Here is a 12625-nt window from a genome sequence, read left to right on the forward strand (position 1 = left end):
TAATTATTATTTGTTTTTCCATGGGAAATAAAATTAGAAAAGTTTCAAATTAAAACTTTCCGAAATTTAATAATTTCTTAAAACTATAATTAATAACCCTTTCAAAATTAAATTATTTTCTACAATTATTAACTGAACTTCATTTCCAAATCAATTATTTTTAATTTTTCTTCCAATTATTTAAATACAAAAATTCAATTTTTCATAATTATTGTAACTGTCAATTTTCAAAATCTTGGCGTTTTCGGTTAAGAATCTATTATACGTTGGGATTAAATTAAAAAAATTTAATAAAGAATAAATTTAATGCACTAATTAAGAAACAGTTGAGTTAATAAATTTGAATTCTCTTAACTAATCTTAATAATTAGAGTATTAACTATGAATAATAAAATATGAGTTTGACTCTATCACTCGGTCGTATTTATAGTTAAAGATTGTTAAAATGAACTATCACTCCGAGACAATGTTAATTAAGAATTTATCTTTTACTTTTCAACAGCACAGCTGCTCTCTTCAGAAACTGCAATAAAATTTTTGAAAATAAATTAACAAAATACATATTTTTTTAAAAATAAATCGAATACTTTTAACAAATGAATTACCGAAAATTAACAAAGTTGGAAACGTTGAAACATAAAAATAAATTCTAATTTACATTGACTCGAAGTGATTGTTCATTTTATCAATTTTCTAACTATAAAAATAATAAAGTAAACAAAAATACTGAAAAAATTTCTTTAATGAAATTTAGATATTTGTAGTTGAATGAACTAATATGTAGAGAAATAATTATGCTCATAAGATATAAATAATATTTTCAAATAAATAAAATTTGATTATAATACATTATTATAATTACATGCCTCGGATCGACTGTAAGGCGCAAAAAAGTCGTTTTACTCGATTAAAAATAAAAAAAAAAAGTCTTTTAATTAATTCAGTGTTGTAACAAAAATTTTATTTTGTATTTTACTGATTTTATCAATTCACTGACATCTAAATTAAATTATTCAAAACTTCAATAATTTTGTTAATTAAATACTTCTTATTTGTTTTTTTACGGGAAATAGAATTAAATAAGTTTCAATAAACCTTCAGAAATCTAACAATTCTAAGAATTAATATTTTAAAATATTGTAATGTAATTTTACGAAAATAATTGAAATTTCTAAAAGAGTTTTTGTATAATTAAAAAAAATTAATATCTTTGAAGAATTTTAATTAAACATTTTGAACATGATTGTTTTCTTCAAAATGTTAAAAATAATTCTAAATTCAAATTTTATAATTTTATAGGTATTTTTAAAAATTTTATTATCTTAAAAAGTTATTTAAAAATAATTTTTAAAAAATGTGCTATAGTTATTTTTTACACTATGAAAATGGAAATAATTTGCATTTTATACTAAAAATGTGGAATTGTTGCAATATTTAAAAAAAGTCATAATATTCGAGGCTTGAACATTTTTCCTAAATATTTTGCAAGCTATTTGCAATTAAACAATTCTGTAACTTTTTTACAATAACATTTATCTCGTAAACTATTGATTAAAGAAAAAGTTTCGTAATTCAAATTTCTAGAAGAAAGAAAATTAAATATTACTCAGAAAAATATAATTTTCAATAATCTGTTTAATTCTTTCTTTTTCTTTACTTAAAATTGTCATAAGATTTTTTTTTGTTTTCTTAATGAAGTCTATTATGTCCTTAATAGATTTTCTAAATAAAAAACTAGTGTTTTTCTATTTTGTTAAAAATTTTCTTTCTTATTTCAGTGTTGCCACAAAAATTTAATGTTTTCCCTGACTTTTTCCTATAATTTCCAAACAAAATTTTGACCGAGTGAAAAAATAATTATTTTTTATTATATAAGAATATTGTTAAGACTGTAACTTTTTCAAAATTATTTCCATCATTTCAATTCAATTATTATTTTCTAGAATTTTGAATGAAAATTTTTCTTTAAATCAATTATTTTCAATCATTTTTGAAAAAGTTCTTTGAGAATTTTTAAATCTATTTGTTTACAATTTAATTTTACCAAAAATATTAAACATATAATATTATTATTTAAATAATTAAAAATTATTATTAAAATAATATTAAACATATTAGATAATAAAAACTTCAAATAATGTCAAAAAAATTCAGTTTACATTTTTCCATAAAATTGATTCTACAGAATTGATAGTTAAAAGTATAAAAAATTCAGATTTTCAAAGATTTTAGTTTGAAACCTTTTCAAAATTTAATTATTTCTAAAAATTCATGCTGTAATGATTCTAATGTTCAATTATTATCTAAAATTTTAACTAAGATTCATTTTTAAATCAATTTTTATTAGAAAATTCTACGAGAATTCAATTATTTAAATACAAAAGTAAATAATTTACTTAATAATTAAATTTTTCTTAAAATTGAATTTTCACGAGGAATTTTATTTACAAATTTTTAAATAATTGAATTCTTTCAAAAAATATTTTATTAAAATTTGTAAGAATAGTTGCATTTTTCACGGAATTCATTTAAAATTGTATTAAAAATAATTGAAATCCTACGATGAGTTTTATTATTTATAAAAATAATTGAATTCTTGCAACAATTATTATTAAAATTTTAAGAAATAATTGAATTCCTGAGAAGAATTTTATTATTTATGAAAATAATTTAATTCTTGCGAAGAATTTTATAAAAATCTATTTAAATAATTGATTTTTTTTTCTAAAAATATTAGGAAAATTCTGTTTTAAATAATTGAATTCATGTGAAATTTTTATAATTTATAAAAATAATTAAATGTTTGCGTAGAATTTTATTAAAATTTTTTTTTAAATTATTTAATTCTTTTCAAAAATTTTATTAAAATAGTAGGTAGATATTGAAAATCATTTAATTGAGGAAACTTTTTGAGAATAATTGAAATTTTGTTAAGAATTTCAGTAAAATTTTGGAAAATAATTGGATTTTGGAGAAGAATTTTATTATTTATAAAGATAATAAAATTTTGAAAATAATTGAATTTCTCCAATCATTTGTAACTTCTCTAAAATTCAATTTTTTTAGTGTTTGTAACTTAAATAAATTGTTCTATAAATCCATTACTTTAATAATAAAATTAAATGTATATTGAAAAATTTAACTAATTTAAGAAGAATTTTAATTATTATTTTATAAAATATTTCAAAACTTTAAGTTTTTAAAATTTCTAATTAAATTCATTAAAAATTGAAATTTTATAAAATTTGAAATTGAAACCTTTTGAAGTTCAAATTGTAATCGCAACTCTTTTAAAATTTAATTAAATTTGAAATATTTAAGTAAATAATTTATTTGTAATAATTTTATGATAGTTCTTCAAGAATTAGGTTATTTGAAAAGAAATTACTGTCAGAAGACGGAAAAATTGAAGGTTTTGTATTAGAATTCGTGGTAATTTCATTGTTTATGTGGCAAACAAAAAAGACACAAAAATCCAGAATTTTCTCATGAATTCTAAAAATTAAATTTTTCCCGTACTTTTAATAAAAATCCCTGACTTTTCCCTGACCTGTGGCAAAGCTGTATTTTTACTGCATTATCCCACCCGCATTATTTTCTTGGCAGCGCAATCAGATTATTCGAACCACCAATACAAATCAATTGTAAATCGAAAATAATAAATCTAGGTCAATAATTTCGTCTTATTCTTATGTAATATTCAAAACAAACAATATTTACCCCGTTAATTTTAATAAACATGCCTCAATATTATTATCTATTTAAATTTGTTCTAGTACTTAAATAAATTTATTTAAAAATAATTGTTTTTAATTAGGAAATTTATATTTCTTTGAGTGAAACTCCTTTTCTATCCCATATTACCACTATATGAAAGAATAAGAATAAAAAGAAATAACATTTAAATATAATAATAAATATTAAAAAAATTAAGAAAACTGTCAATTTCATGAAAATATTTAGTATTAAAGATTATTTACCAGATAAAGTTTTCATTTATATGTCAATGTCGGTATAAATTAACAAAAAAAAAGAATTAGAAATGCGTAATATACAAAGCCACAGCGTAGAAACATAACCTAAAATTTTGCACTTGTTCTAACCTCGCCCACAATTAATAAAGAAATAATACACTTGACACTCGTATCATATTCTCATTATGTATGCAAAAAACATACCTGCCTACACAATGCCATATTAAGCAAAGTGACTAAAAGATAAATGTTATATATATGTATATTGTTTTTATCATTCAAGAAACTTACCTAAAACGAGAACATTCTTGTTCGATGGTAATTTATTGTTCCCACTATTTTGTACTTCTGCTAAAATAGAGGACCTATAGATAACAAATTAGAAAAAAAAGTTATTAATTATTATAACACTTCTCATTTTATATAGTGATTGTTTCACACGAGTTCATTATATATATATAGTACAATGGTTCAATATTTTCCAATTAAAAAATCATATGTTAATGTTCTGATGGAAAAAATGTTTGAAATTATTTTCAATCTTTACCATAAATTGTCTTTATTTTCTGTGTCTTCTTTCTTTTTCATCTGAAATCCATTATTTTGTAACATCGTGTCAATAACCACTGTCGATGCCATTACACATTTGACAGGCTGTGAGCAAAGTGAAGTTTGTCACTATTGGTCATTATCGGAAGCAGGTTCGCCAACCATAAGAAACTAGAAATCCTTTATCCTAGTAACAATTTTTCTACTATGTAAAAATTATGTTCATTTTAATTTTATAATTTAGATTATTTAATCAAAATGCGCTCAGCGCTGTGAAATAAAATCAATTTTACAAGAATAGAAAATATTGTTCTATTGAAAAAACCCTTTTTATAAAATAACGTATAAATATTTTTATTTTGACCAAGAAGACTAGAGACAGGAGGTAAAACTTCGGTAGTGGGGGTATGGCAATGCTGAGTCGCTCAGCTGATGTATGGTCAGGCGTTTACTTTCAAAAAAAGTTTTCGCCGCAATAGACCACACGGACTTCTGCGCAGCTACACACGTAAACACAGGAAAATATATTCTATACAAATACAATATGAAATATAAGTGTTTATATTTTCAAACATCTTTTAGTTATTAAAAAAACGTTTTAAAAACAAAAAAATGTGTAAACTGTAGCATGAAGTGTATTAAAAGTTAACAAAAAGTAATAGTCATAGTGTTGGGTAGGTTTATCTTGCTTCTTGTTACAACTTTTCACACAGCACGTTTTCGGAATTTTTAACTATTTGAATAACACTTAATTTAATAATCACTCACATTATTTCTATATATCCGTTATGACACACATTGTCAATTGTGTCTCGATTGCACTGATTGCACTTTAAAGTTAACCTCAAATTAAAATCATATCATACACATATGTAAAACATATGGTATACAAGAATTTGAATGTGTGAGTGATGTGCAGAAGCACCGCGCCGGCGACTTTTCGAAACGAAAAACGCCTGGTTAATAAAAGGGTTTTGACTCATCCCCACTACCGAAGTTTCGCCTCCTGTCTCTAGCCTTCTTGATTTTGACATTCAAAAAATTTTAAATAGAGAATTTTTTATGGAAATTGTGAATTTGACATAATTTTCATAAGGCTCTTAAAGCTTTTTTCATTTTTTCTATTGAAAATGCATGCGTTCTTTGTGTTTTATCTTCCCCGCCCTGGTTCGTCTGCTATAACGATACAACCCTGGAGTTTGTATTTTGATCACGTGATCTGTCAGTGATTTAGAAACACAGAGAGAAATTGAGACGACTCTGCCTCAGGGATTTTAAATTTGTTAATTGCGTTTTAAATACTACATATTTAGTTAAAATGACAACTCAGCGAGCTTATCCACAAAGTAAAGAAGCTTTGTTAAAGTCTTACATGACAAGGCTTAAAGATGATGTGAAATCTATACTTGTGAATTACGAAGGTAAATTCTAACCTTTATTTTTAAGAAGATTTAATTTATTATTATTAATAAAATCCTGCTATTTTTCCTTCTAAAGTGTATTTTTTATAACTTTTTTCTTAAATAACAATTTCTATAACAATCCTTGTCGCAGTTTTTTAAAAGAGAGTTTTTCTATACAATACAGAAATTATTCTAATTTTTCTCTGTACGATTTTCTTTTTTTAACTTTTTTTGTTTATCAAAAAATTGTTTAATTGTAAATTCTTAGCTAACAAATTCAATTGAAAATGTTTGTTTTATATTTTTATCAATGTGTATAATGAACGCAAACATAACCTCAATGTTTCGGAGTTTTTAACAATTTTCTAAAACTTGCAGAAAACTTTTGTTAAAAAATATTAGTTGTAAATAATTATAAATAAATTTTGTTGTAGAAGAATTTTTGACTTTTTTTCCTAATCTGATAAGAAAATTTCGTTTATTTAAACGTTCAGAACTTGTGAATCAACTTTTGAAGAATTTTAATTGCAAACTTTCAAAATAATTGAATTATTAAAAATTTTAATGAAAAATCTGTAAATGTAAAGTTAAAAATGAAAATTAATAAAAATTAGTTTCTAATATTTTTCGAAAAAATTCAATTATTTAAAATGGTTTTTAAAAACTTTTTCGCAAGAATTCGATTATTTTTATTAATAATAAAATTCTTCTCAGGAATTTAATTATTTCTTAAAATTTTAATAATAATTATTGCAAGAATTAAATAACTTATATAAATTTAAAACTCATCGCAGGATTTCCATTATTTTTAATACAACTTTAAATAAATTCCGCGAAAAATGTAACTATTCTTAAAAATTTTAATAAAAGTTTTTAAAAGAATTCAATTATTTTCATAAAAATAATATACAATTTTCAAAGAAATCCAATTATTTAAAACACAATTTTCATAAAATTTTTCAAAAAAAATAATTTCTTTAAAAAGATTTTTTTTAATTTTTTTCAAGAATGCAATTATTTTAATAAATTTAATAATGTTCGGTGACAAAAATTTTGATTATTTTCATAAATAATAAAACTCATCGCAGGATTTCAATTATTTTTAATATAATTTTAAATTAATTCCGCTAAAAACCCAATTATTCTTAAAAATTTGAATAACATTCTTGGAAAAAATTCAATTATTTAAAAAAATTTGTTATAATTTGTTTCTTAAAGTGTAATAATTATTGTTGATTCATTTTTAATTACATTTCTTGAATGAATTTAATTATTATTAAAAATGTTAATGAAATTCTTCGTAAAAATTTAATTATTTTAAAAAATGTTGATAAAGTTCATTAAATAAGAATTCAAATTTCAGAAATATTCAATTATTTAATAAATTATTTATTTTTGTATTTGAATAATTGAATTCTGCTATAGAAATTTCTAATAAAAATTGATTTAGAATTGAATAAAATAAAATGATTAAAGTTTTGAATAATTTTATTTATAAATTTCAAGAAGAAAAAATGATTGAATTTTGAAAGAATTACTATTTTAATGTAATTAAGAAATTATAAAAAAAAATTGAGTCGTCAAGTTTAATTTTTCGATAGCTACTTTTTTACTACTTTTTTCTGTCTTTATGCTACTTTTTTAAAATTAATTATCGAGTACGAAGCCTGATAGAAGAATTTTTGTCTTCTTTTTTTGAAATTTGCGCTTCATTTAATAATGAAGCGCAAATAAATTTCACAGGAAATGATTAAAATATGATCCACAAGTTCAAAATATTGAAATAAACGAATTTTTTTATTGTATTTAAAATAAAATTTTAATTTGTGAAGAAATAAATAAATTTCGTTGATAACTTTAAGAACTAATTAAAATATTTTTGGAATATCGCATCAATTTTAATGAAACTTTTTGAATATAAATATTCGTTTCAAATGTTTAAACATAAAATAAAAAATTCAAATTAAGTACACATATTTTTGTTAATCTAAAAATCTTTTTATTAAATGTTATTTATTAAAACGAAATATTTTTAATTTTTTTTTAGAAATTCACGTAATGTGAAAATTATGAATATTATTGTTGAGAATATTAAATAATAGACCCACGCTTTTTTTTTATAATGCTAAATAAAAAACAAATAATGTTTATATCTTTATTTACAGAAATTGTAAAACTCGCCAAAACAGATAATGAAACACAATTGTCACGAATGACGCAATGCGAACAGGACACATTTGAAATGCACGTGAGAGCGGCAAATATTGTCAGAGCCGGTGAATCCTTGATGAAATTAGTATCGGACATAAAGCAATATTTAATTCTCAATGATTTTCCTTCAGTGAATGAAGCAATAACACAAAACAGTAAACTCTTTAGAACAAAGCAACAGGAATGTGATCAAAAATTGGCTTCTCTGAGAGACGATATGGCTGCTGATTTATATGATTTAGAAGAAGAGTATTATACCTCTATATATAAATAATAATTTAGGAAGTTAAAGAAAAAACATTAAGATTTATTTAAAAAACTACAAGTAATTTCTTACTCAATTGTACATTGTCTAGTATTATAAGGATTAAAAATAAGATATTGTTATAAGAATAAATATATAGTCATTTTTCCAAGGTATTCAGTATTTATCTTAAATATATTTCTAAAAAAAAGAAATAATTGTCAATTTTTTCAAATTTAGACTTTCCATCTTATAAATATAAATATTTTAATCTTTGAATTTTTCAACTTTGGCAAAGCAGACAAAAATAACTTATTTTATTTAAATAATATTTTCCCTGAATTTTATTATCTAATATTATAATTATTCTTGAATATAATTGATACAATAGTGTCTATAAATAACATTTTAATGCATTTTTTTGCTACAAAGAAAATTCTAATTGGTACAAAAAAATTTAATATATTTTTAAGATTGAATAAAACAAAATTGTTTCGAATTAAAAATCGTAATTTAAATTGTAAATTTAATTTTGCATTCAAAAAAATAAAAATAGTTTACCTTAAAATTATTGTAGAAAAACTATTTTTTATTAATGCAAAATACATTTAATGTTATTTATTTTACAAAATAATTGGATTTTATTTTTTTTCTAATTCTTCATAGAACACTATGTAAAATTAGAAAAATAATTTATTTTAGAAATTTTTGAACACTTGTTCTAATTAGATAAAATTTTTACTAATTTAAATTTAGAGAATAAGTAAAAGATTTAAATTTTTTAAAAATGTTATGATTTGCATCTAAAAACATTAAATTAATTGGAAGAATTCTATTAAATTTTTGGAAAATAATTGAATATTGGTTCGGAAAATTTTAATAATTGAAAATAATTTACATTATTTTGAGGAATGCAATTCAAATTTTATTGAAATAATTGAATTCTTATAAAGAATATATTTTGTTATCTTTGTATTAAAAATAATTCAATTTCTGCGAATAATAGGATTATTTTAATAATTGGATTATTACAAAGAGTATTATTCAAATTTTTGAAAATTGATTTCTTTCGAAAATTTTTATTGGATTTAGTGAAAATAATAATTGAATTTTTTTGAAGAGTTTTATTAAATTTTTGTAAATAATTGAACTATTTCGAGAAATTTAATTAAAATTATATTGAAATAATTGGATTATTAAAAAGAATTTTAATAAAATTTTTAAAAATAATCGAATTCTTTAAAGAAATTTTATTAAAATTATGGAAAATAATTGAATTTTTCGAAGAATTCTATTAAATTTTTAGAAATTGAATGAATTCATTTGAGAAGTTTTATTAAAATTATTGAAAATAATTGAATTTTTCGAAGAATTTGTTTAAAATTTTATTGAAATAATTAAATTCTTAGAAAGAATTTTTTTTAATATTGTATTAAAAATAATTCAATTTCTGCGAAAAATTTTATTATCTAAGAAAAGAATAAAAATTTAATTCTTGCGATGAATTTTATTGAAATTTTTGAAAATAATTTAATATCTGTAAATAATTTTTCAAAATAATTGAATTCCTCACAAAAATTTTATTACTTATGAATATAATTGAATTGTTGCTAAAAGCTTTATTAAAATTTTTAAAAATTGAATTCTTTTAAAAAGTTTTATTGAAATTATTGAACATAATTGAATTCTTCTGAAGAATTTTATTAAAATTTTTAAAAATTGAATGCATTTGAATTTTATTAAATTTTTGAAAATATTTGAATTCTTTCGAAGAATTTTATTATTTGAAATTTATTTAATTCTGTTCAATTACAATTACATTGAAATAATTGAATTACTATAAAGAATTTTTTAAAAAATTTTTAAAACTAATGGAAAATTTTCGTTCTTTTGTAAAATTTTATTAAAATAATTGAATTCCTTTGAAGAATTTTATTATTTAAATAAAAATAATTTAATTCTTCGATGACCTTTATTAAAATTTTTGAAAAAATAATAGAATTTCTGAGAATAATTAAAACTTTCGAAAAAATTTAATAAAAACTGAATTGAAAATAATTAAATTATTTAATTTATAAAATAAATATAAGCAAAAAAAAATTTGTTTATGAAAAAAAATTTTTAAATAATTGATTTCTTTTGAATAATAATTTTCATAAAAATTGTATTTTAAATAATTAAAATCCTGCGAAAAGTTTATTATTTATGAAAATAATAGAATTTCTGCGAGTAATTTTATTAAAATTGTATTGAAAATAAAAACAAAATTAAAGAATTTTGTTTTTTATAAAAATTTAATTTTTGCTTGAATTTTATTAAAAAATTTTTTTAAATAATTGAATTCTTTCAAGAAATTTATTAAAATTATATTTAAAATGGTTGAACTCCTGCGTGTGAATTTTATTATTTATGAATAAAATTGTCAAATTTTTAATCTGAAATTATTCAAAATTTGAATTTGATATTTAAAAATAAAAAATTTTATTTTCAGGATAATGAGAAATCGAATAAAGCGTTTGGCGTGTAATATTTACTAGTAAAAATAATAATAATGATTAATTATTAGATATTATAAAAATAATTTTCAAAAAATTAATTAAATTAATTAAATTATTAATTTAATTTATTTGGAATTTTTAAAAAAAAATTCTACTTACTAAACTCTACTTAAAATAAACTAAAATTAAAATGTCTGGAGAAATTTAAAATTTAATCAAACTGATGAATTTCATTACTTAAATATCCTAACATATTTTATAAAATTGTTGTTTAGCAAAAAATTTATGCTACAGGTGCCTAAGTAGGATAAAATAAAAATATAAACTACAGAAAATTGTATGGAAATTTTCAAATCAAAAATAGAAAGTCAAGAATATGTTGTACGTAGTGATTTTTTTTATTTATTCAGTATTTCATAACACACAGACGATACAACATTCAATATTTCTAACTGGTAAGAATATTTAATATGATATTATGATTCCAAGCTTTGAATATTAACCCTTTATTATAGATTAATATTATATTTCTTTTCAAATCTATCGTTTATTTGGATTGTGGTTCACCAGTTTTCGCGAAAAAAAAATACACAGTCAAGTCTCCTTGACACTGGACAATAATAATTTATACAAAAGAAAAATTAATCACTCCTTGCGATAAAAAGCAAAGAGATCGTAGAAGAAATTACAACGAAACAAGTAAAAAAAATAACTTCAAAATCCAATTTATCCAATTGCTTACAAAAAAAACAAAAAAATAATTAATATTTACTCAGCAATTTTCAGGATTTTTTTCAAACTACTTTTTCGAGGAATGTTTCGCTTCACATTGCGTTATATTTGAAAAATTATTTTAAAAAAAAAAATATCACAATTAAGATGCTAACGCTGTGAGTCTGATTTACTGACTACATATCGAACAAAGAAAAAAAAGAAAAAAAAATAGAAACTGGTTTCAACGAAAACAGTACATCACAATGACTAAGACCCGTCGAACCGATTATACGTGGAAATACATTTTTTTTTCAAAGAATCCAATTAAATACACACGAAGAAAAAATACAAAAAAACGAATCTTCACACTCGTTGGTCCCGGTTCGGGATCTTTCAATAAATTACAAATACGTTTATTATTATATAGATTGATTCAATCACACTTTAAATACTAATTTATGAATACATTTTGTTTCGTCTTCCGACCAAAACCCAGACGTACAGAGTGAAAAATAAAAATACACACACAAGTCCCTTTTTTCTTTTTAAAACCTCGCTAAATTAAGCAAAGCACTGTTTTAGTTTTCGACTTTGTAAATAATAATAATAATAATCATAATAATAGCAATAATAATTTAATATATACAAATTAGATTCACTTAAAATTAATCAATTTAATACGCGATGAACTTTAAAAGCTCATTTTTCTCATTATTTTCAAATGTATATAAATATATATAATTCATGGATAATAATTTTAACACAATTAGTAAACCGGTTTTGGAGTAATTAAAGAGCTGGGCAATACTCTGGCAACGAGTAATTAATTTCTCATCATTTTATTCTTAATTTCTTTTTTTTTCAAATAATATTTTCAATTTATTTGAATATTATTTATTTGAAAGTGATTTTCAAAAAATTTTCTCAATACTATAACAATTGATAATTTAAAGATTTTTTATATTTTTTTATTTCTTTTTTTTCTTAAATTTAAACTTTCTAATAGTTTAACTTGTCTATCGTTTTTTCTCT

At 20.6% G+C, this 12625-nt stretch overlaps 2 protein-coding genes across 4 annotated transcripts in view; one reads left to right on the forward strand and one right to left on the reverse strand.

Moving 5' to 3' along the window:
* The window catches only part of LOC122503316 (cytoplasmic dynein 1 light intermediate chain 2), a 48636-nt gene extending 43965 nt beyond the window's left edge, over window positions 1-4671 (reverse strand). For all 3 annotated transcript variants that reach the window (XM_043613808.1, XM_043613807.1, XM_043613806.1), the window contains exons 1-2: window positions 4522-4671; window positions 4266-4339 (exon numbers count right to left, since the gene is read on the reverse strand). In XM_043613808.1, coding sequence (XP_043469743.1) covers window positions 4266-4339; window positions 4522-4613 — 166 coding nt within the window. In that variant the 5' untranslated portion in view covers window positions 4614-4671. The remainder of the gene's footprint in view (window positions 1-4265; window positions 4340-4521) is intronic.
* Window positions 4672-5727: 1056 nt separating this feature from the next.
* Window positions 5728-8449, forward strand: LOC122503317 (mediator of RNA polymerase II transcription subunit 22). The gene is made up of 2 exons (XM_043613810.1): window positions 5728-5944; window positions 8092-8449. Exons 1-2 carry the CDS (start codon window positions 5842-5844, stop codon window positions 8409-8411), a joined length of 423 nt encoding a protein of 140 aa, XP_043469745.1. The 5' UTR covers window positions 5728-5841; the 3' UTR covers window positions 8412-8449.
* The last annotated feature ends 4176 nt before the right edge of the window (window positions 8450-12625 follow it).

The sequence above is a fragment of the Leptopilina heterotoma genome, unplaced genomic scaffold (assembly GCF_015476425.1).
Source record: "Leptopilina heterotoma isolate Lh14 unplaced genomic scaffold, ASM1547642v1 Lhet_26, whole genome shotgun sequence".
Lineage (NCBI taxonomy): Eukaryota > Metazoa > Arthropoda > Insecta > Hymenoptera > Figitidae > Leptopilina > Leptopilina heterotoma.

Bases quoted from the DNA above. Each gene is read 5' to 3' on its own strand.
- LOC122503317 (XM_043613810.1), top strand. From the start codon at position 5,842: ATGACAACTCAGCGAGCTTATCCACAAAGTAAAGAAGCTTTGTTAAAG. The intron at 5,945-8,091 runs GTAAATTCTAAC...CTTTATTTACAG, and splicing joins TATACTTGTGAATTACGAAG to AAATTGTAAAACTCGCCAAA.